A 24,138-nucleotide genomic window follows, 5' to 3' on the forward strand; every position below is an offset into this window, starting at 1 on the left:
CAGAAAGATTTAACAATGAAAGATGGGGAATTCCATTGAGCAGAACTGCAGTTGTGCAAACAAAATGTATGTGGAATCATCTTTGCGAAGGAAAGTCATCAATAGCTTTTTTTGCAATGGAGTTCAGGTGCACGTTAATCATTTCTCTTCCTTCCAAGAAGCCTGGGACTTGATGAAATGAAAATAACACTGGCTGAATTAATCATGTATTAAAACATGTCATGATGTCAGAATTTATGCATATAAAATGCTGTATCTTATTTTTAGCTTGTGAAGTCAAGATCCAACTCACTCGTAGACTCTACTGGATCAGAACCGCACAGGTTGGTGACATAATGCATAATCTCTGACTGTGCTTACTACTACAACCACAATTGTTGCTATGGCTACTACTACTACTATTATTGCTGCTGCTGCTAATACTGTTGCTACTATTTGCTGTTGCTATAGCTACAAAAATAACAAAACATATGTAAATCGCTTTTCTCCCATATGACACAAAGCATATAAGTTTGTCTCAGATCAGTACATAGTTGTGGTTTGGGGGAAAAAGTTAAGCGATTATAAATGCCATACTAAACAGGTGGCTTTTCAGTTTTGCTTTAATCGCCTTCAGGATTGGAACTGTCTTAATTGAGTATGGCAAGGAATTCCAAAAGGTAGGGGCAGCATGACAGAAAGCTCTTGCTCTAAAGGTTTTTTGTTGGACTCTAGAAATAATCATGTTAATAGATCCTGTTGATCTGAGGTTGTGGGAGTTGACACAGTTGCAACAAATCATTCAGGTATCCGGGGCTTAGGTCATGTAGGGATTTGAATGTTAGCATGCTGGCTTTGAAGAGGATTCTCTATTTTCTGGGTAGCCAGTGGCGTAAGCAAAGGATTGGTGTTATGTGGCAATGGCGGGGTTGGCTTGTAACAGTCTTGCAGCAGCATTCTGTACTAGCTTCAGGCAGTGCAGGTCTTTATTTGGAAGGCCTGTATAGGTATACATATGAATGGGCCGCCGGGAGACTTGGGCACAGGGTACAGCCGGTATATGGCTTATCCTGCTTCTGCATAAGTTCCCGGCGGCGTTAAATACTATTCCCCCTCCAGGTCCAAGTGGATAGTGGAGAATAATGTAATTCGACTTCCAGCTATTGCTGGAATGCGAATTACAGTATTTTAGAAGTAAAAATGTTTCTGTACCGTGTTAGCCAAACAATATATGTAGGTAGAAAAAAACAAAGTATTTTAGAAGCAACTTCAGCTCCGTCTTCTAAAGGTGCCAAAGTTTCTGACTGTGCGCCGCTATAGCCGTAATTCCTATTACAGCCTATGGTGGCGCCAGCCGCGCCCAAATCTCCTGCGCTGTAATCACAGCACTCGCTGTATAGAGGGCACTGCAATAACATGTCTCCAATAGTCCAACCGTGATATGATGAAGGTGTGAACTAGGGTTGGAAACTCTTCTGAAGATAGGGTGTTTAATTTTTGCACTGTTCCTGAATTATCATTTCCCATCAATCAGTACATCAAGCTGTGTTACTACTACGGTGATTTCTACTACTACTACTACTACTACTACCTGTACTTCTATTGCTACTTTAACTTCTGCTACTATGTCTTTTACTATTCTCTGGTGAAATGTTCCCCACATTGTGTTTTATTTTCTGGTGAAATGTTGCCCACATTTTGTTTTATTTACTGCGGAAATGTTGCCCACATTGCATTTATTTACTGCTGAAATGTTGCCCACATTGCGTTTTATTTTCTGGTGAAATGTTGCCCACATTGCGTTATTTCCTGCTTACATGTTGCCCACATTGTGTTATTTTCTGCTGAAATGCTGCCCACATTGCGTTTATTTTCTGGTGTCTGGGGAAACTGTTGCTGCATTTGTAATTTGTAATGTAACAATCTTTACGGGTCGTGCTACACAGGAAGTACGGAAGCTGGGCAGAATCCAACGCAGGCGCATTGGCCCTTGTAACGATCGTTCTCGGCAGATAACTGTACACACTATAGTTTTGTAACGATTGTCGCTCGACATGATTCATCCTGTTGGATTTTCTTATCGTGCCGATATCGTTCGTTTGTCGTTGTACTTCGGCCACTGACCACAATTTCTACCACCTCATACACAGCTTCCCTTTACCTATTGACTTATCCCTCATACCTTTAGACTTAAGGCATTTGGGCCAGGGTGCTCTTCCTCTTTTGTCTCACAATGCTGTGTGCAGATCTCGCACCCTTGTGTAACAATCTGTAGTTACAGGGGCACTATAGCAAAACATTTTAAAATTTACAATATGTGCAAACAGACAAATAAGAAGTACATATTTTTCCAGAGTAAAATGAGCCATACATTACTTTTCTCCTATGTTGCTGTCACTTACAGTAGGTTGTAGAAATCTGACAGAAGCGACAGGTTTTGGACTAGTCCATCTCTTCATAGGGGATTCTCAGCAAGGCTTTTATTCTTTATAAAGATACTCCCTAAAAAGGATTTAAGCAATGATGCTGGCCAGCTTCCCCGCTCACTACACAGTTTTTTGGCAGTTGGACAGAGCAACTGCCATTCACCAAGTGCTTTTGAAAATAAATAAATCCCTGACAATCCTCCATAAAGAGATGGACAAGTCCAAAACCTGTCACTTCTGTCAGATTTCTACTACCTACTGTAAGTGCCAGTAACATAGGAGAAAAGTAATTTATGGCTCATTTTACTCTGGAAAAAACATACTTGTTATTTGTATATCTTTGTATATCTATTTGTATAAAATACATATTTTACAATTTTACAATTTTTCGCCATAGTGCCCCTTTAATTTGTTCGCTGCATCAGCTGTTATTCACTCTTGTCTTGTATTAACTGTTGTATTGTTTATTTTGTATTGTTATACCCTGCATGCTGTTGTACAGCACCACGGAAGATGCTGGCGCTATATAAATCAATAATAATAATCATTTCTAGTCTGGAGAACATTAGTAAACCAGCCTAATTATTTATTTTTTGTATGAGATCCGCTGGCAGGGTGATGAGTGTGTGGGCTGAAGGCACGCAGGGATGAAGGGGACCGTTTGCCCTTGGCACTACATGAGTGACACAATGAGACACATAATTAGTCAAAGTGAAACTTTCGCAGAGCTGAGAGCTCGACACCTGGCAGACACTGAAAAGAGAACCTCGGGCAAATGACGTCAATTGTCAGCAAAGTAACATTGTTTCAGTTTCTTTGCATGTAGATTCCTTTTTTTTTAATGTAAGTTCCAGAATCTGCAAAACACAGTATGTAAAACTCCACCATCTCCAATTCCCAGCTTCTACTTTGGCTAACAGTGCTGAATTTGGGTGTATACATTTTGGCTCTCATAACATGTTGTCAGGATCTCTCCTGTAGCATGAACTGCAGCAAGACAGCTCTGCATGCCCTGCATGCATGTTGCTGCATAATTTTGCATGCATTTGTAATGAGAGTTCTTTCCATCTGCAGTCAGCCTGTATTCGTCAATCAGGCTAGCATAGGATTGGGTGATTACCATTCAGCTGTGTGGGCATTTGCATGCCTGCTCTCATTGGGTGATGTTAAGGGCTCGTTCCCACTGTTGCGACGCGATTTTGGCCGCATTCCGACGCTTGTGAAAACGCATGCTGATGAGTTTCCGCATGCGTTTTTACCCGCGATTTCGCATGCGATCTCGCATGGCAGGGTGCCATGCGAAATTAACCATGACACTGCCAGGGCTAAATAAAATTGAAAAAGGTGCGAAATCGCACGCGAAATCGCGGGTAAAAACGCATGTAACAAACGCATGCGTTTTTACTATTAAATACATTAGCGGCGATTCGCACGGATTCCCGACGCAGGCGAAATCGTTGGCTCTTTTGTGCGTTTTTTTCACGCTGAAAAAAACGCACCTCAACAACGCTACAGTGGAAACAGGCCCATCCACTTGCATTACATGTGCGGATCTGCATGCGTTGGACGCATGCAGATTCGCGATAGTGGGAACGAGCCCTAATAGAAAAGTCTCATCCTCCTCTCACACCTTGCCTGTCATAGCATTCAGCTCTGCCTTAGCTGGTTACTGGGTCCTTCCTGAGAAGTGTGAATTGTATTGCTTAACCTTGCCTTGCTTGCGTGGGCGTTTGCTGTACCTGCGGGGGAACAGTGAAGTCCTGATAGCTTGCACACTGCCATCACCATGTTGGTGACTGGTAGTGTTCCTGCTAGTTTGGTTCCTGTGGACGTAACTATAGCTGCGGTTGCTATTAGTTACACTCCCTTTTGTTTGTCTTGTTTGTGCCTGTGTGAATGTTTGCTATCGCTGTGGTTGCGATTAGATTGGCAAACATTCCTTACTGTCTGTCTATTTGTCTGTCCCTGTCTATTCAGTGTGGTGGACATCAGATGCTCAGTGCTGCGGTCGCACAGATCAACCATTGTGTCTAGTTTATGGTGGCTGTTATCAGAAGCTCAGAGCTGTGGTCGCTCTTAGCCATCTTGCTCCCTGGTTCATAGCTCCTGGTGTAATCTGAGTCCTTGATTGCATGCCCACGGACGAGAGAGCCCTGCGCATTGACATCATGATTTACGTCATGCGCATAGCACTTCCGGCCATGCCAAATTCCACCAACCCAGCGCCGACCACTGTGAGTCTGCGACAATCAACCTCTCACAGGAGTTGGGAGCATCATATTTTGGAATGTGCTAAACAGGTAAAGACTCTACAATACCACCAACAGAATCAAAGTCAGCCAGCAAAGTCAGGCCAACACACAACATAGATCACCCTGTCCCCTGGTGGTGGTGCAGAAAAGGCATGGGGAGCTTCCCAGCTACCCTATTCAGCCTAGAACTCATCCCCAGCCAGTCTGGTACACACTCCTAGCTCCCCAGCCAGCCTGTATCTATCCCAAGCTCCCCAGCTAGCCTCTACCTATCCTTAGCTCCCCAGCCGCGTCCAGTTAAAAATGGCGCCAGCCAAATAATGGCGCCTGGTTATGCACGATATGTTTTTAAAAATGATATTAATCGTTTTTACGAAAAACAATACTTTTCGTTTTTGAGAGTTTAAAGTTCTTTTACTGTGTGTGTGTGTGTGTGTGTGTATGTATATGTATATATATATATATATATGTGTGTGAATATATATGTATATATGTGTGTATATATATATATATATATATATATATATATATATATATATATATATATATATATATATATATATATATGTGTGTGTGTGTTTGTGTGTGTATTTATTTAGGTGCGTGTGTGTATTTATTTAGGTGTGTGTGTGTTTGTGTGTGTGTGTATGTATGTATGTATGTATGAATGTATGTATGTATGTATGTACGTATGTACATATACATATTCATACACACACACACATACACACACACACACACACCAACACATTTCAAAACGATATTTATAGTTTTATGGAAGTCATAAAACGATAATTATCGTCTTTAGTGCGGCGCCATTTTTTAACTCATAAAACGATAAATATCATTTTATAATGCAAATTAATGCGGCGCCATTTTTACACTGTAGGCTCTGGCACCATTTTTAACGGATCCCCCCAGCCAGCATAGTACCCATCCGTAGTCGCCCCAGCTAGCCTAGTACCCATCTCCAGTTTATTGGTTAGCTTAGTGGCCTTTAACAAACTTAATTGTTTTTAAACAATAATAAGGCGTACTGCATTAGAAGTGGACAACCCTGTGAGCATGGTGGTATGGTATATGGCTTACACTTATGGCTCTAGGCCCCGCGTGTGACACTTGCCCCAGGCCTCACGTACTCTAAGGTCTACTTTTTACACGGAAGGAAGATACGTGATGAACATACAGAGGTTTCTTGAGATGTCTGTAACAGGTTCATGAGACAAACCACAAATATGTAGTTGCTAAAAACAGTAAACCTTGTTTTGAATAACATGAAACTCTACAACAATCGATTCAAACCAATTTCAGATTTGGTAAACGTTTTTCAAAAATGACTCACAGAGGACTCCATACTTGACTTGTTCTCAAAATGTAACAGTTAATCAAATATCTGAGCAAAAACAGCATGTTAACAGCATTGTCCATACACAGACTGATTTTTCCTGGCAGATTTCATTACTCTTATCAAATCTGCCAGTGATCTATTGAACCTTACCTAACTGTCAATGCATGATAACCTTTCAATTGATTTTTAGGGGGACTCGCAACAAAAAAAGAGTCATGTTGAGCCATGGCTAAAATTTTAGAGGGGATGACAGCCGCATGGTATTCTATTGACAATGCGCACTAAACCAGTTAGAAAAATGACATATACAATAATCAAAATACAATTACAAAAAATGTCCTGACAACTATGTAATGGACCTTGTGTGCATGTTCCAATTTCCAAATAGTGATACTGACAATGGTTATAAACCTTCATAACAGGGCCCACATGCAGTTCACTTTTTATCCTGACTTTTCACCTAGGTGATATTCTCAAACTTTGTTATAAAATGTGCAGCAAAAAAAGGAGTGGGTAGTCCTATGGGCTGTTGATCTCCACATTTGTTTACGCATGCCTTGGCCAGTAACACACTGTAGACAGTATGTTTCCAGACAAAGTATAAATTAGAGAATGTAAGCATTTTGCCATGATTGGAGAGCATTTGCGTTACTTACTAACTCACGTCAGGGGCATTGCTAGCCTCAAAGATTAGTGGCAAGTGCACCAGATCTATTCTGGGGTGTCCCGGTTGGCCCCCAGGCAGAGTCAGCTGTCAAAGAGTGAAGGGTTGCCGGCACTACAGAGTCTCTAGCCGTGTTACTGGGAAAAGGGATGGATGTTCTAAAAGCCATCTTGATATTGTAACAGATACTGCGTGCTCATGACTAAAAGCGAAACATACACATAGGATCAGCATCAAAAAAGAAAAGCAGTTGAATCAGGCACTGCAGTAATGACTGTTTTAATGGTGTTTCTGATTGTGAATAAAATCACCATTGTTATATTAAAAAATTGTGACATTCAAAAAGGTAGGTACAAAACATAATCATCTGTAGAAAAATCGTCATATGCAAACATCTTGTGTATTCAAACAGTTGCAAGGAGAAGATGTCCTACCATATCAAAGGTGGCGGTGGTGGGTGCAGGGCAAGAACGGTAGCCTAACAGCCGTTTCGCACGGCGGTGCTTCTTCCGAGGCCGTGGATCAGCCTCGGAAGAAGCACGGACGCGCGAAACGGCCGTTAGGCTACCGTTTTTGCCCTGCACCCACCACCGCCACCTTTGATATGGTAGGACATCTTCTCCTTGCAACTGTTTGAATACACAAGATGTTTGCATATGACGATTTTTCTACAGATGATGATGTTTTGTACCTACCTTTTTGAATGTCACAATTTTTTGATATAACAATGGTGATTTTATTCACAATCAGAAACACCATTAAAACAGTCATTACTGCAGTGCCTGATTCAACTGCTTTTCTTTTTTGATGCAGAGTCAGCTGTGTTGCCTCAATGGCTAGCATGGTGGCGTAGTGGTTAGCGCTCTTGCCTTGCAGCGCTGGGTAATCAACATCTGTAAGGAGTTTGTATGTTCTCCTTGTGTCTGTGTGGGTTTCCTCCAGGCACTCAGGCTTCCTCCCACATCCCCAAAACATACAGATAAGTTAATTGGCGTCCCCTTAAATTGGCCCTAGACTATGATACATGTACTACACGATACATACATAGATATATGACTATGGTAGTGATCAGATTGTGAGCCCCTCTGAGGGACAGTTAGTGACAAGACAGTATACTTTGTACATCGCTGCATAATATGTTGGCTCTATATAAATACTTAAATAAATGGCGGGCATGCTAGGAGCTGTGGTGCATTAATCGGGGTATGCTGGGTGCTGTGGTGCCTCTATGTGGACGTGCTGTGCGCTGTGATGGCTTTATGGGGACATGCAGGGAGCCGTGGTTCTTCTATGGGGCCATGCTGGGAGTTGTGGTGCCTGAATGGGAGGCCCGTGGGAGTATGGGAGGGTGTCCACTAGAAGGTCAGGAAATGCTATGATGGCAGGCCAGCCCACCCAGCAGAAAGCCAGACCAACCAGCACAGAAGTCAGGTAACTCTGCCTAGTTATGTTTAAGTGATACTGCCTATTTATGTCATATGCTGCATTTTTTTTTGGGGGGGGGGGGGGGGGGGGGGGTTCTGTGTTAATGGAGAGTGGAGCTTCATCCAACATTTTGCTGAGCAGGTCTACTTAGACTACTGTTAATTTCATGTAAATTTGGCTCCGCCCATGATCACACCCACATTCTGATGCATGGCCACACCCATTTTCCATCTGGAGTGCTCAAAAGTGCCTTAGATCTCTTTGGATCCTAGCAACGCCCCTGACTCACTTAATGCATGTAAATGTATCCCTAGTGTTGTTTGGAATATAATGCTTCACTATCCTTTGCAACATTTTTATAACTTCTCACTCAATTTTTATTTTTTTTAGGAGAATAGTGGTTATTACAAAGCAGGATAATGAACCTTTTGGATTTGAAATTCAGGTAATGTTCCATTCTTCTTTGTTACCGTTACATAAATATTATCCGAGTCTCACTAACTATCATTTTCAGTGTAGAATTGCCCAAGCGATCAGATAAATGCGATTGGTTGGCAGAAAATAAACCATGTAGATGCCCAAAAATCGACTGTGAATGATTCTAAGGGTGATCCTTCAACGGTAATATAGTTGATCAGAAAAAACGTGTTTTTTTTCATAATCGGTTAAGATAGATAGGAAGTACAGTTTGGTTCTTTAACTGGGAAACAACCAATGTATTATTAGATGTTATTTACGATCACATTCTTCATTGAGAATTGTACCATTAGTGGGTATCTTCAGAGTATGGTCTCTTTCACATGGGAGGTAACCTCACACGTCTGCATACCTCCCGACTTTTGAAGCCAGCAAACAGGGATGATTAGCCACACCCCTTCCACACCATCATTCACGCCCTAATTTTACATACTGTACACCCCTCCCTCCCCCATACAGAAATCCCCCCCTCCCTCCCCATATAGTGAACCTGGTGTGTGTCTAGTGTGCCCACCTCCCTCCCCCATATAGTGAAAACTGGTATCTAGTGGTGCCATTCTTCCCCTCCTCAGGGCCGGATTTAAGCCAAGGCCAACTAGGCCATGGCCTAGGGCACCACAGGAACAAGGACACCAAAGCAGCAGGGGACAGGGGTCAGAAGTGTCAGGAGATCAGTACAGGGGCACAGCAATAGGGGTTGCAGAGGTTGCGACCGCATCAGGCCCTTGGGCCAGAGGGGCCCCCGAAGGGCCCTTCCTCAACTACAGTTTTAGCTCTCTATTGGGCCTGTGCTCATAATAATTAATTCTATAGATACTTTGAATAGTGGTAATAATTACCACACTGTTTCCCATCCCCTTCTTGCACCTCTGACACTGTAGTTGCCATTGGCAGGTTTTGGTGCGCCGTATCAATTGTTATGTATAGCGTGCTTGGAGGACCCCAATGTAAAACTTGCATTGGGGCCCACAGCTCCTTAGCTACGCCACTGGATCAGTAAATCCCTGGAGCCTGGCTGGAGGAGATGAGATAAGCACGGCTTCTGTGCTGCACACTCACTCTGCAATCTGCACATGAAGCACAGAGGAACAGATGTGGGGACCAGCTGCACGGGACCGCGGGACATGCCTCCCAAGCCATAAAAGTCCCACTGAAATCAGGACGGATGCGACCTATGCGTCAGCCTTTGACACATGATGCAGTTACCGGGCAGCAGAAAACCACATCAAATCACAACTGAGTGTGGCCAAGGTGTGACAATACAACAGACGCATCTTTACTGCCTGTGCCAAGTGTTAGTAAGTGCCTAGCCGATTCATGACAGTAGCTGACAGGTGGTAGACTCACTCCATCAACCTCCCCCCAAGTTACTTTTGCCCTGGGTCTCCATAGTAGCTCGAACCAGCCCTGACTATCATGCCACTCCAGTATGCACAGTATAAACTGTACATAAACTCTGCACTTATACTGATAGGGAAATAGTAATGTAATGTAGAATTGGCAGCACTCTGCCTATGTATAAAAAAACAACAACACTTGTTTCTGATGTCAGTGTTTCATCTTAATTGTGCTTCTGTCCTCCTAAATCTCCTCACATGACCGCCTCCTCTAAAACTACTTGCTAAGAATCCCCCACCTCCTGTCCTGTGAATGAATCCCTCAGTTCTCCCAGCTTGGAATATAAATACCTTCCTCAGCAGATACTGGAGGAAGGCAGAGCAGAAACTATGGCTCGGGGTGTGTGTGGGAATCTAAAGAGTTACATCAATTTCATGAAAGTGGACCTGAACTATTGCACAGAACAGAAGGAAAACAGAAACATGCACTCTCTATGTATTTAGAGAGTGTAGCCTGTCCAATTCCCCCTCATCGGTGACTAAGCACAAGTTGTAATTTGATCCCTCAGCTGTGTCAGCTCAGGAATCTCCTCTGCCATAGCAGAGAAGCTAATATGTAAACACAGGATGTTAACACTATGTCTGCTTCCAAGAAAGCAGGAAGTAGACATACTGCAGATGTACTGAGGGATTTGTATCAGCTGTAACAAATAAATGTTTTTCTTTAAAGGTTATTATGATGTTGCTTATCTTTTAGAGCAGGGAGGAAGTTCTGAGTACAGGTCCGCTTTAAGGCATTTATTCCATGGGAGGCTGAACTGCTTGTTTGTCGGGCAGTTCAGCTTCCAAGCTGCTGGCTACAAGCACCATTTGGCTGCAATGACAGGTCGATCTGAGAGGGATCGATCCTTTGAGCCACATTGACCAGCGTATGACCAGCTTTTACATACAGGTCTTAACCCTTTAGCAGCTAATTTATTTAGAGGCTTGCAAGTACTCCAGGCCAATTTATTTTATCACATTTTTTTTAACTTCTCATTTGTTACATTTCCTCGCAACTAATTAGTACTGCTGTAATGTGTATTTATAGCCACTTGTCTCTAGGGGGCAGTGTGAGATAATAACAGAAGAACTTCTGCTTTCAGTTTCTATGTCCTCTGTTGGCAGAGAGACATCAAAGCATTCCAAGAATTTACAGCACGAGTTCTGCCGGCTAAGGTCAAAAGCAGTGTGCTGATCTCAAACGAGATAGTTCCTTTGATTCTGCTAATGGGTTTATGGATCAACTGCCAACATCTTGGTTTCAAATGACACAGGACATTTTCAGAGGTCTTGTTGTGTGGAGGCCACTCCTCAGTTAGCCAGATCTGACTTTCTCTGCAATATGACATAAACTCTTCTAACAATAAATACGGTGTTACCTTGATTTCCCCTTTTCTCTCTCTCTCTAGTCTACTTTTGCATAGATCCACCTAAAGACAGTAATGTCAATATTTCACATCCTTATGACACAATGGCTATGCTTGCTTTCCAGACGTACAGACTGCAGTATGAACATGGCTCGGAGATGAAGACTTACGTCTGCAAAGTTCATGAAAACAGCCCATCCAGCCAAGCAGACCTGAAAGCTGGTCAGTTCCAATATTATCTCCTGATCTGATGTTTACATGTTCCCAGGGTGCCTGGGTTGTATGAAGAAATGGTGACAAGCCAGTCAGTCAGTCTAGAATCAGGGTTGGGTGAGATGACAAAGCAGGAATTCCCAGATATCTCTAGGGGTGGTCGCTCTTCTTAAAAGGTCTGGAACCAGATGTATGCGAGCAAGGCAAAAACGTGGGCTCCCTCCAATGCAGGGTGTAAGCACAGGGGAAGGGGGGAAGAGGCGCAAGTGTCTATGTACCCTGGCAATGGCAGAGGAAGCTCGACCACGCAAGCCTGCGGGACTTAGAGACACCAACTCCACACGGTGAGCCGGGCATCTGTCTGCGCCGATACATCACTGGAGCCAGGCTGAGGTGAGATTGTGTTGACAAATCAAAATTGAAGGTGTATACCAGGCTATAGGCAATGAACGAGCATGCAGATCAGATGTCTCTGACTGAAGTCTGACTAGATTTGCCACATGCTTGTTTCAGGTGTTAGATCCAGACATTACTGCAACCACAGAGATCAGCAGGACAGCTAGGCAACTGAGACTATTTAAAATATGGCAGCCTCCATATCCCTCTTACTTCAGGTGTCCTTTAATAATGTAATATAATTATCCACTGAATGCTTATATACAAGTTTGAATGTAACAGGGGAGAGAAAAGTAGGAGACATTATTATAAACGAGTAAAAGGCCCGCCCATTTAAAATTGGGCACTAGGCCACGTCTGCGACACCCCCTCCCACAATGCACACGCGCGCCCATCCCCCACCGCTGTCCAAAGTCTATGCACACTGGGAGATATTGCTTGCTTGGCAGTTGGAAAAAGCTGTTATTTCCCACAATGCAATGAGGTTCACAGACAGCACACAGGTACAGAGGACGACGCAGGGACAGAGATTTTAGTATTTAGGATGAGTAAGATAAGCAGTATCAACTTTCAACCCGCTTGTACATAAAGTCCATATTATTAATTACAGTGGGAAGCAAAAGTTTGGGCAACCTTGTTAAAGTGAACCTCCGGACTAAAAATCTACTCAACAGAAATGAAAAGGCTTGGTGTTTCTTTAACAGTTTCACAGCATCAGAACTTTGTTTTTCTTACCAAAGCATAATTTTTAGCTGCATTTTAGCTAAGCTCCACCCATCAAAGAAAACTGCCCGGGCGTTTTTCCCTGATGCTGAGCATGATGGGATTTCCTATGTTGTTGTTCACGTTGCCTAGCAACTGGGAGGGGTGATCAGCACACAGGACAGTTGGAACTGTGTCTCATGCTCCCTGTCACCTTCTTTCAACCAAACAGATGGCTTCCCCCATGAAATCACAAACATTTGCCTGTTCTTTTAAAAAAGGGTGGGTAAGAGATTATATTGCCTATCTATTTTAATTAACATAACTAATGTAACTTAATGACAGTATGTTTGTTTAGGCTGGAGTTCCTCTTTAATCGTCATCATTTTCCTGTATAAATTGTTGGTTGTTACGGTAAAAAATGAGAAGTGAAATTAAGTTTATTGGATTTACAGAAAGTGTGCAATAATTGTTTAAACAAAATTAGACAGGTGCATAAATTCGGGCACCACAAAAAAGAAATGAAATCAATAGAATTAGTAGATCCTCCTTTTGCAGAAATTACAGCCTCTAAATGCCTCCTGTAACTTCCAATGAGAGTTTGGATTCTGTTTAAGGGTATTTTGGGCCATTCCTTTTTACAAAACATCTCCAGTTCATGCATGTTTGATGGCTTCTGAGCATGGACAGCTCTCTTTAACTCACACCACGGATTTTCAATTATATTCAGGTCTGGGGACTGAGATGGCCATTCCAAAACGTTGTACTTGTTCCTCTGCATGAATAGTGCAGTGATCTGCAAACTTGGCTCTCCAGCTGTTAAGGTGCTACAAGTCCCACAATGCATTTGCCTTTATGAATCATGACTGTGGCTGTCAGACTCCCGCAATGCATTGTGGGTCTTGTAGTTCCGTAACAGCTGGAGAGCCAAGTTTGCAGATCACAGCCTTAGTGGATTTTGAGCAGTGTTTAGGGTCGTTGTCTTGTTGAAAGCTCCAGCCTTGGCGCAGTCACTGTTTCCTGGACATTGGTCTCCAGAATCTGCTGATACTGAGTGGAATCTATGCGTCCCTCAACTTTGACAAGATTCCCAGTCCCTGCACTGGCCACACAGCCCCACAGCATGATGGAACCACCACCTCTACTCCCGTGTGCAAATCTGTAGTTGATTTATTTGTTGCATCGGCTGCAATCCATCACTGTCTTGTATTTTTAACTGTGTATTATTTGTTTTGTATTGCTATACCCTGGCCCTATTTAACCTCCTGAGCATTACGCCGCTCAGAAGGTTTTGTTACTTTTTGCCCGATTTTTTATTAAATGTGCCTAATGGCTGTAAATCCTCTAGCTAGCACTAGGCTAGCTAGAAAAAGTCTCTGGCACCCCCCGATCCCCGCCGCTCCCCCGTTTATACATTACCCAGCCTGGATCCAGCGATCGGCGCAGCCTCCCCGGACAGCTCCGGTCTTTACTATGGGGAGGATCGCACGTGATGGCGTCATGACGTCGCCGACGTCATGCGCAAACCCGATCCTCCCCATAGAGAGACCAGAGCTGTGCTGGGAGGCTGTGCGATCGCTGGATCCAGGGGGGTAACGTATAAACAGGGGGATCGCAGGGGAGCGGCGGGGATCCAGGGGTGCCGAAGACTCTTACTAGCTAGCCTAGTGCTAGCTAGAGAATTTACAGCCATTTTCCACATTTATTTAATTATGGGGGACTCCTGGGGCCACAGAGCGGTATGCCCGACACAGTGTCGGGCATACCGCTAAGGAGGTTACATTAATAATAATAATAGATCTAGATTTCTTCAACAAAAGAAAAAATGAATTCATTTTTTCTATACAATCGATCATTTTACAAATTAATCATGAAAATCAAACAATTTGGTTTACTCAGCTATGGCAACCTTTATGTATGCTCAGGAATTAATATTATTGTCTTCTGAGTCACTAATAGCATTTTTTGATGATTGATTGATAATATTTTTGTACAGCATAAATTATGCTATGTTTATTTCATCGTTTAATACCTGCGTCTGCTATTTCAAGGCCCCATCTAATAAGGCAGCCACAAAATGTCATATTCGCTCAGGGTTAATAAGTACATTGGATACTATTGACCATTTTATGTTGGAATGATGACATTATAGTTTTCCATTATCAGGTGACCTGCTGACCAACATCAATGGAGTAAATATGGAGGGATTCACTCACCAGCAGACAGTGGAGCTCATCAGGTCATCCGGAAACTTTCTCAGGTGAGTAACGTGACTGGTTACTTTGTTCTGTGAAGGAATTCAAACTGATAAAGAAAAATAATTTCAAACATTCAACTGCAAATTGACTGAGATAAATATACTTAATTTGTTCTCAGGGGTGTGTCTACAAGCCATAGGTTCCCCAGCAAAACTCTGATTCACCCTCCCCCCCCCCCCCCCCCCCTATTCCTCCTCTCTTCTTCTGTGGAGACCCCTACAAGCAGTGGGCCTATAATCAAGGTGGTTATATAACAACTGTGACTCCTTCATAACAGTATGACAACCCGAATTCCCTTCTCTGATAGTAACCTGTGTGGTCACAAGACTGCTATGAGGGGTGGGGCTTGTATCAGAGAGGGTGAGTATATGAGGCACCCCCACAGCCCTTGGCTTCCTCCCTGCAGCTGCTCTAGTTTGTTTGTTCTCTAGTCTTGGAAAACATTATGTAATATTTTCTTCTTTTTTGCAGGTTGGAAACGGAAATGAGCACAGATATTAGGCGATCGGAGCTTCAGGCCAAACTGCTGCTTTTAAAGGTAATTTTGGCTTCTGAGAACATCGGAGCTTCACTTTAAATTGACTGAAATGTTATCAGTGGGGTCACAGACAGCATTAACGCCTAACACTTCTCACTCCTATTCAAAACTACAAATAAGCGGTATGGTTTAAATTTCTCATTAAAATAAAATCACATTTTCTTGAGACAAAGGCCGCCCTCTGCAGGTCAGGTCTATAAAATAAAAGAACTCTGTGTTATTTCAGCTTTCTTACCTATTTTTTATGTGTACATAGAAACACAGCCAACACTCTAAGGCCATGGGCCCACTGCAGATCGTTAATCGTTATCGTAACTGCTCAGTGTTTTTTGGTAGCGTTTTTTTTGCAAAAAATCAAAATGCACTTTGGTTGTTTAGATTTTTTTTTTAGTTTGAATAGTAAAATCACTGCAAAATTGCTTTGCACAAGCCATTGAAAAGCATTATTACAGCATTCCTATACTTTGCAGTGAATAATAAACATAAAAAAAATGCTGCAGGACCCGCGATTGTGATTTGGCCTAAAAGCAATCACTCCTGTAGGCCTTGCTCCATTCCATACATTTACATTGGCATAACCCTTTTTGGAATTGCCAGGCATCCGTTGGTGATTCTTATGCACAGCTGGAATCAATCTAGTCGGCACCTTGCCTAAAGCTTTTCCAACCAAAAATGCCAGATGGGAGTGTCAGCCTGCGACAATCACTTTAATTCAAGAATAAGAGCATTGTAAACTCTTTGAGGGCTGGAACCCACAAGAGCGTTTTTTTGAGCATTTTGGCAGTGCTGCAATACGCTAGCGTTTTGCCAAAACGCTCAGCTGATGTTAATGGATGGGGCAACTTCCACAGGAGCGTTTGCGTTTCCCAGAAACGCAAACGCAGGACCTGCAGCATTTTGGGAGCGTTAGCGCTTCAATGTAAAGTATTGAAACGCTAGCAGAAACGCTCAGCAAAACCTAAACTGAGCGGTTTTGCTAGCGTTTTGCGGTTCAGCACACTGTAACAAATTTAAAAATAATTCACAGGACCAATGAGGATAAAAACGTGAAACGCAAAACGCTACACAACCGCTGAGGAAAAAAATACACTGTTGCAAAACGCGACCGAAAACGCGCATGAATCCGCTTGTAAACCGCTCAGACAAAACGCTAGCGGTTGCGTTTTGCGTTTGCGGATTTCAGTGGGTTCCAGGCCTTAGGCAGGGTTCTTGACCCTTAATTGTGCTGTAACTATGAGAAAAGGGAGACCGAGAGCCCAATATAGTGTAGTATGTTGTACAAATAGAGAAAAATGTTAAAAGTAAGTATTATACTTACAAACCTGGGTTGCTCTAAGGCAACCACTGTATACGCAGGTGGGGAGATTAAGCCTGACCCCACTCAGGACTAAGATGTCGCTCTCTGTAGATAGGAAAAGAGGGTATATCACCCTTCCACCAAGGGTGGACAACTTAATATGCAAGGATACAGAGGCGCCAGTAGGATAAAACAAGATAAAAGGTTTAAAACGGTTTAGGTGGCGGTGGTGGGCCGTCCACACACAAACAGACAAAAAATTGCTGTTGATTGTAGAAAAAAAATTCACAATTTATTCACATACTCCTACATAAAAGTGCAACGCGTTTCACGGGCAAACATCCCGCTTCATCAGGCAATAAACGAACGGAGTATCTCACAGCTCTGAGTATATTGATAGCTTGGCACCTCTGTGGTGAATTTTTTTTCTACAATCAACAGCAATTTTTTGTCTGTTTGTGTGTGGACGGCCCACCACCGCCACCTAAACCGTTTTAAACCTTTTATCTTGTTTTATCCTACTGGCGCCTCTGTATCATGTGCTGTAACTATGATTGCCTCAAGTGTGAAATTTATTGTAGCTGCTTAATGTATAGAATTGCAAAATGCATTCATGATTGAAAGATTACTGCTTTTTACAGCAGGAAGCAAATTATGATGGAAAGTGGGAGTTGGTGGGCATTCTGTATGCCAAGCGATAATAAAAGCAGGGGACTGTTGTGAAAAGGAATGAGATTTGAACGTCTTGGCAGTTTTAGACCAGCGCAAAAGCCACAACCAGGAGAGCCGAGGGAGATTGCAAGCACATTTTTTTAACCAAACATTAAATGTATACAGTGTCGGACTGAGAGCTGGAAAAGCTGAGAAAATCCACTTTCTTGCAAAGCAGCAGTAATCAGGTGTTGCTGCTCACAGAGATGACTTGCTACAAGTTTCTATTGGGAGGGATAACACAGGGTTACTGCTGCTTGGCCAGCAGGTGGATTTCCTCAGTTTTTCCACCTCCCAGACGGTCACTGAGGGCTCATTTCCACTATCGTGAATTTGCATGCGTTTTTCGCATGCAAATTCGCATAGCAATACAAGTGAATGGGACTGTTTCCACTTGTCAGGATTCCTTTGCATTTTTCTGTGCAGAATTCGCATACCGCATACCGCTATGCGAATCGCATACAATGTATTTAATAGAAAATTCGCATGAGGTTTGGGTATGCGAATTTTCATGCGAATTCGCATAGAAACTGTCACAGGAGCCCTGGTGGCCTGACCGCACTTAGCCTTCTAAAAGGTGCCAGCGCACAGATCGTGCGAACTCTGGTCGCAGTCAATGCGCAGGAACCGTTAAGAATTAGCCGCAGACAAACCAGAAGGGAGCCTGTGAGATACGGGTAATTACAACATACACACGATTCCACGGTATCTGCCACCACCACTGGTATGGGCCAGTGGACCCGATTTACTGACTGACTAGTCCTGCGAATAAAACGGTTAAACACACGGTATTCTGTCTAGCCAACAACAAACAAACAGTAGCGTATCTTCAGAGACCCGGGATCAGTTCTGTGTGTGCTGATAAGCAGGGTAGCGGACAGTGAATGACTTGGAGAAAGTCGTTTATTCACGCAATATAAATAATTAATATATACAGACAATTATTAAAATCACAATTATTAAGACAGTAATAGCCAGTATGAAATAAAAAGGGAGAAAATACTTATGGTTTGTGGAAATATATCCTTTTGTGGGAAAATCTGAAAGTTCAAGCAAAACGGTTTCAAGTTCTTAAAGCTCTTGGTTTCAATCAAAGTTCAGCAGAATTCTTTGTTCCAGGTTACAGAAGATGCCAATCAAGATGGCCGCTAGCACATGGGTCCTTTGTTTCAGATGGGTCAGCAAAATGGCCACCAGCCCTATGTCCTCTGGCTGGCCGCAGGATGTTCTCAGATGGATGGAATGGGAGGACTCGCAGCCCGCCTGCTGGCCAGGTGCTTTTGATGAAGCTGGTTTGGGGGTGTGGCAATGCCGGCCCCTCTGAGTCACCAACCAATGCCAGTCCATTCCCTCTGAGAGATTTTAGGGCTAAACTTATGAAATGCTGTAACTCCTGAACCATACACGTTATATTTAGGGGGGTAACAGCTTCATACTTGGTGGAAAATACAGATTAATATGATATCCGACATGGCTAGTGCAGCAGATCAGGGTCCTGGGTACATTCATACCTGGGTTGTAGGGGCCCCGGGCCCCTCTCGACTGGTATCAAGAGATCCAGCATGACCCTACGGATCCAATGATACCGCTCTCATAACCACCCTATTTATTGTATTCTGTAAATGGGCAAAAGATTATATAGTACATTCATTTCTTCTTGGGATCTTCCTCTATGAAAGGCCCTGTTGGCTCCTTCAATTAACATCTGAATGTGAGATCAGCTTAGACAAACTTTGAGTTTACACCTCTGGCTTAATCAGCAGTCACAGGGCCAGTCTTCCTGCCAGCTGCTAACAGGGGAATTGTGCCTTCTACAGGGAATATGTCCAAGCTAATTAACACCTCCCCCCAGGCTTTTACTCAGCTAAGACAGATCCCCCAGCTGTTCCTAGGTAGAGGGATACTACACATCAAATCTTGGTTCTATTGATCTGAAGCGCAATCGATGCAGAGAATCGAGTGCGATCGCTTTTTCTTCACGGGCGGTTCCAGGACGCGTCTGCGGCCCCGCAACCGTCCGTGACAGAAACAATGGAAAAGCACACCAGCACTGCCATGGTTAAATTCGCATACATCGTCATTCATGCAAATTCGCATGAAAATTCGCATCCGCATGCAAATTTTTACCACAGCGATTCGCACCGCACAAGTGGAAATGCAGCCTGAATGTATAATTTGAAGATTAATGCTTTTGGCATCAAATTAAGATGGAAAGTGAGAGTTGGTGGGCAGTCTGCATGAAAGAATACTTGGTTGTAGCTTACCTTCCCTGCAGGACCTTTACGCTAGCGGCTGCAGAAAGAAAGCGGCTAACATTGCCTCTGACCCCTCTCATCCTGCTCACTCCATCTTTCAGCTTATGCTTTCAGAAGTAAGATACTGGTCAGTTGCAACAAAAACTTCCAGGCACAGGAATAGCTTACTTTCCCTTAATGCAGAACCACTCTAGAGCTGCTAGGACTGGATAGCAATACAACATAGAACTGTTTACATCATACGGCGCTGCGGCCTCTGATTGGCCAGAGATCACCGGCATCTGATAGGCTGAAGCCTATCCTAGGCGGCGCAGGACGGATATTCTTCCTGCGCAGCCCACAGCGTAAGGGAGAAGGGGGGAAGGTCAGAGAGGGCGGAAATCGCTGCGGAGGGGGGCTTTGAGGAGCCCCCCCCCCCCCCCGCAAATCACAGATAGCGGCGATCAGACGCCCCCAGCAGGACATCCCCTAGTGGGGAAAAAAGTAGGGAAGTCTGATCGCCATGCTGCAAACCTGATCTGTGCTGTGGGCTGGAGAGCCCACGCAGCACAGATCAGGAAAAAAGAGCCTGGTCCTTAAGTGGTTAAAAACCCATGTCAATGCATGCCGGCATTGACATGGTTAAAATAGCGTTGCGCAAACCGCAAAATATTCCGCGTGAAAATCCGCATAGAAACGCCAACGAAACCGCAACCGCATGCGGATTCGTTGCCGCGATTTTCCCGTCGAAATCGTGCCGCACTAGTGGAAACGGGCCTTTAGTGGTCTTGCAAGAGAGTGCTTTTTCTCTAAAGAATTATTGCTTTCCCATCTCATGGGGACAATATGGATATGCACTGCTTATGTTGTATAAATTAAATATTCAGATGTAAAAAGGAAGCTGTTGTAAGTGTGGGGGAAGGGATTACTGAAAATCAGAAGATAATTCCCCCACTTTGCATGTTGCTAAGTCTGCATTTCAGTGTTGCGTGACTGAATCTCACCAGTGGAAACATCCAGCTTGCAGTGTGGTTTTCAGATCTTGCTACAGTTTTACAAGGTGTGAAAAGAAAAAAAAAACCTCTTCACTGCGGTCTAACGAGTTCATTGTAGATAAGGAGGAGAAGCATGTGGCTGCTGGTGTACAAAGTAAAGTTTTACTATGAAGACCGAGAAAAAAAGTATTCGAGAAATGCTGTAAACTTTTAGTGTATTAGTACTTAAAAGGAACCCAAGATGAGAGGGATATGGAGGCAGCCATATTTATTTCCTTTTAACCCTCCTGGCGGTCAATTAAAACCGCCAGGGGGCAGCGCAGCACTATTTTTAATTTTTTTTTTTTTAATCATGTAGCTAGCCTATTGCTAGCTACATGACAGCCGCTGAGCTGCGGCATCCCCCTACCCCCTCCGATCGCCTTCGGCGATCAGGCCCGTCAGGAAATCCCGTTCTAAACGAGATTTCCATTAGGGCATCCTCCGTCGCCATGGCGGGATGACGTCACCGATCCACCCCTCAGCGTTGCCTGGCACTGATTGGCCAGGCAGCGCATGGGGTCTGGGGTGGGCGGAGGCGCAGAGCGGCGGTGATCGGGCACTGCACGCAGCTAGCAAAGTGCTAGCTGCGCGTAATAAAAAAAATTTGTGCAAATCGCCCGACCAGGGCCTGAAAAATCCTCCTGCGCGGCATAGCCCGAGCTCAGCTCGGGCTTACCGCCAGGAAGGTTAAACAATACAAGTTGCCTGTCCCCCTGATCCTGTGTTTCTAATATTTTATCCCGAAACCATGAACAAGCATGCAGGTCGGGTGTTCCGACTGAAGTCTGACTGGATTAGCCACATGCTTGTTTCAGGGTTGTGACTCAGACCCTACTGCAGCCAAATACAGTAGATCAGCAGGACTGCTGGGCAACTGGTATTGTTTAAAAGGAAAAAAAACAAATATGGCAGCCTCTATATCTCTCTCACCTCGGGTTCACTTTAAAAGTACACTATAGCGAAAAACTGTAAAAATATAAATACAAATGTCCACATACATACACTTGTGCCAGATTGGTCGCACCATAAATGTTTTACTTCCTGTGTAGCTGTCCCTTACACAATATGTATTATAGTTCAACAGCTCTAAATCTCTTACTGACAGGTTTGAATTAGTCCATCTCCTCATGGGGGATTCTCAAAATTTCTTTTAATTGTTTTGGATACCACTCAGAAAGAAAGAACCAAAATGCCAGCCAGTTTCCCCGTTCATGTGTCCACTATTCTGACAGAATCCTCCATGTAGAGAAGGACTAGTCCAAAACCTGTCAGGAAGAGTTTCAGAGTAAGTAGCGTTCAATATCTACTATGTGTAACAACTACATGGAAAGTAAAACATTTAGGGCTTGATTCACTAGACAGTGATAACTCATCTTAAGGCCGCGCTAGCGTTTTTGCATGCAATCGCAAAATTTTGCGAGAAATCACGATTGCACGCGATTGCGATCGATTGCACCTGAAAATTTGCAATTGCATTTATGCTGGGCCAAATGTATAATTATATACGTGTGTGTACACATATGCATTTCAAAATGTTTTGCCATAGCACCTCTTTAAAGGAAAACTAAGTATTAAAAAATAGCAAAAAAGAAAAAAAAAACGAAAATTCCCAAGGGACCAGGGACAGGTGAGCTGATTGAGCACCTGGATAGACATTAATAAACTGGGTGTGTCTATAGAGGAACTGCAGAGGGAGATTAAGTGGGCATGTGTTTTTTTGAATCACCTGTCTTGTCTAGAAAATCATACAGACTTAAAAATATAGGTGCATTTTTAGCAATATTAGATTCCAAAACAGCTTGTGTGGTACTTACACATGTAATATAAATTTTCATTCTGAAAAAAAAAAGCAGCACACGCAGCCGGCACTTTGCCAGCCGCGTGTGCTGCCCGATCGCCGCGCAGCGGCGAAAGAGGGTCCCCCCAGCCGCCCGAGCCCAGCGCAGCCGGAACAAACAGTTCCGGCCGGCGCTAGGGACTGGATCGGGCGGTTCTGACGTCAGGACGTCGACTGACGTCCATGACGTCACTCCGCTCGTCGCCATGGCGACGAGGAAAGCGAAACAAGATAGGCCGCTCATTGCGGCCTATCTTGTTACTTTCGATTGCCGGAGGCGATCGAAAGTACGCTTCCGGAGCGCCCTCTAGTGGGCTTTCATGCAGCCAACTTTCAGTTGGCTGCATGAAATATTTTTTTTTTAATTTAAAAAAAACCCCATTGCAGCCTCCCTGGCAAAATAAATAAACCGCCAGGGAGGTTAAATAAAAAAGCATTTATAATATTCAGCAAACTGGCTTTTGTGCTCAGTGTGTGCTGACGTGCTTATTAGGATCTGCACAAGAGTGTTAAGTAGTAACAGAGGGTCAGTTCCCACATGCATGGGTGAGTAGAGGTAATACAGGAAAAACACAATTTTCAAGCAGTATATGACAGGAGCACAGCTTTCACCGCACAATACAAATCAACACCTTTTTCTGAAAGTATGGGTGGCATGATAGTATTATAAAATGGAGTAAAAATCATTGATGCAAGTACTCTTGAAGACATGTTCTCAACTCTTCTTTCAACATCGCCCTCCCCCCATCCAAAGACGAAAATGACACCCCCCACCCCCCATCATCCATTTATACTCACCTTTAGTAATGCTTATCTTTGGGGGCGTGTGTAATTCTGCTCCAAAAGCACTGCTCCGCCCCTCAGCACACCAGGAAAACATTCCTCCATCAGCCTCCACCCTCATCCCCTGGGCTACATGTACTCTAGCCTAGAGATGGCCCGAACGTTTCGCCGGCGAACGGTTCCTGGCGAACTTCCGTGGTTCGCGTTCGTGGAGAACCGCAAACTATTGCGGAAGTTCAATTCGCCCCCATAGTGCATCATTAGGGTCAACTTTGACCCTCTACATCACAGTCAGCAGGCACATTGTAGCCAATTAGATTACACTCCCTCCTGGAGGCCCCCCCCCCCCCCCCCCCTTATGAAAGGCAGGCAGCGCCAGGCATTTTACTCACTCGTGTGCCTGCAGTAATTAGAGAAGGGAGAGCTGCTGCAGACTCTCATAGGCAAAGCTTAGTTAGGCTCTTGTAGGCTTCTTAGCTTGCTCCTTGCTGACTCTTATTGCTAAAAAAGCACCCCTCAACAGCTCTTTTGAGAGCTAATGTTGTTCTTGTGATCTATTTTTTTTTTTCGTGTGTGGTCCACTTGCATTATATTTATATGCAGCCCTGTCAGTCAGTCGCAGCTGGCTTTTGGCCCCTTAATTCCACTGCCAGGCCCAGCAAATTCAGTGACTACCTGTGTGTGTGACAGGCAGCTGCAAATTTGTAATCCCAATCACTGCACCCAGAGCAGGGACAAGGTCCTCCAGCACCCAAGGCTGAGACACCAAAGTGCGCCCCTCCATCCCTCCCAGCCATCACACACTGATTGCTATT

The 24,138-nt window shown here is 43.9% G+C and overlaps 1 protein-coding gene across 2 annotated transcripts in view; it reads left to right on the plus strand.

The window, feature by feature from the left end:
- Positions 1–24,138, plus strand: part of CYTIP (cytohesin 1 interacting protein) — a 50,517-nt gene that overhangs the window by 17,819 nt on the left and 8,560 nt on the right. The window contains exons 3-7 of one of the 2 annotated variants that reach the window (XM_068245751.1): positions 268–323; positions 8,485–8,539; positions 11,443–11,539; positions 14,795–14,888; positions 15,358–15,424. In XM_068245751.1, coding sequence (XP_068101852.1) covers positions 268–323; positions 8,485–8,539; positions 11,443–11,539; positions 14,795–14,888; positions 15,358–15,424 — 369 coding nt within the window. Of the gene's footprint in view, positions 1–267; positions 324–458; positions 660–8,484; positions 8,540–11,442; positions 11,540–14,794; positions 14,889–15,357; positions 15,425–24,138 lie in introns of those variants that run through there. The other variant, XM_068245752.1, reaches the window with a different exon arrangement.

Source organism: Hyperolius riggenbachi, chromosome 7 (assembly GCF_040937935.1).
Source record: "Hyperolius riggenbachi isolate aHypRig1 chromosome 7, aHypRig1.pri, whole genome shotgun sequence".
Taxonomy (NCBI): Eukaryota; Metazoa; Chordata; class Amphibia; order Anura; family Hyperoliidae; genus Hyperolius; species Hyperolius riggenbachi.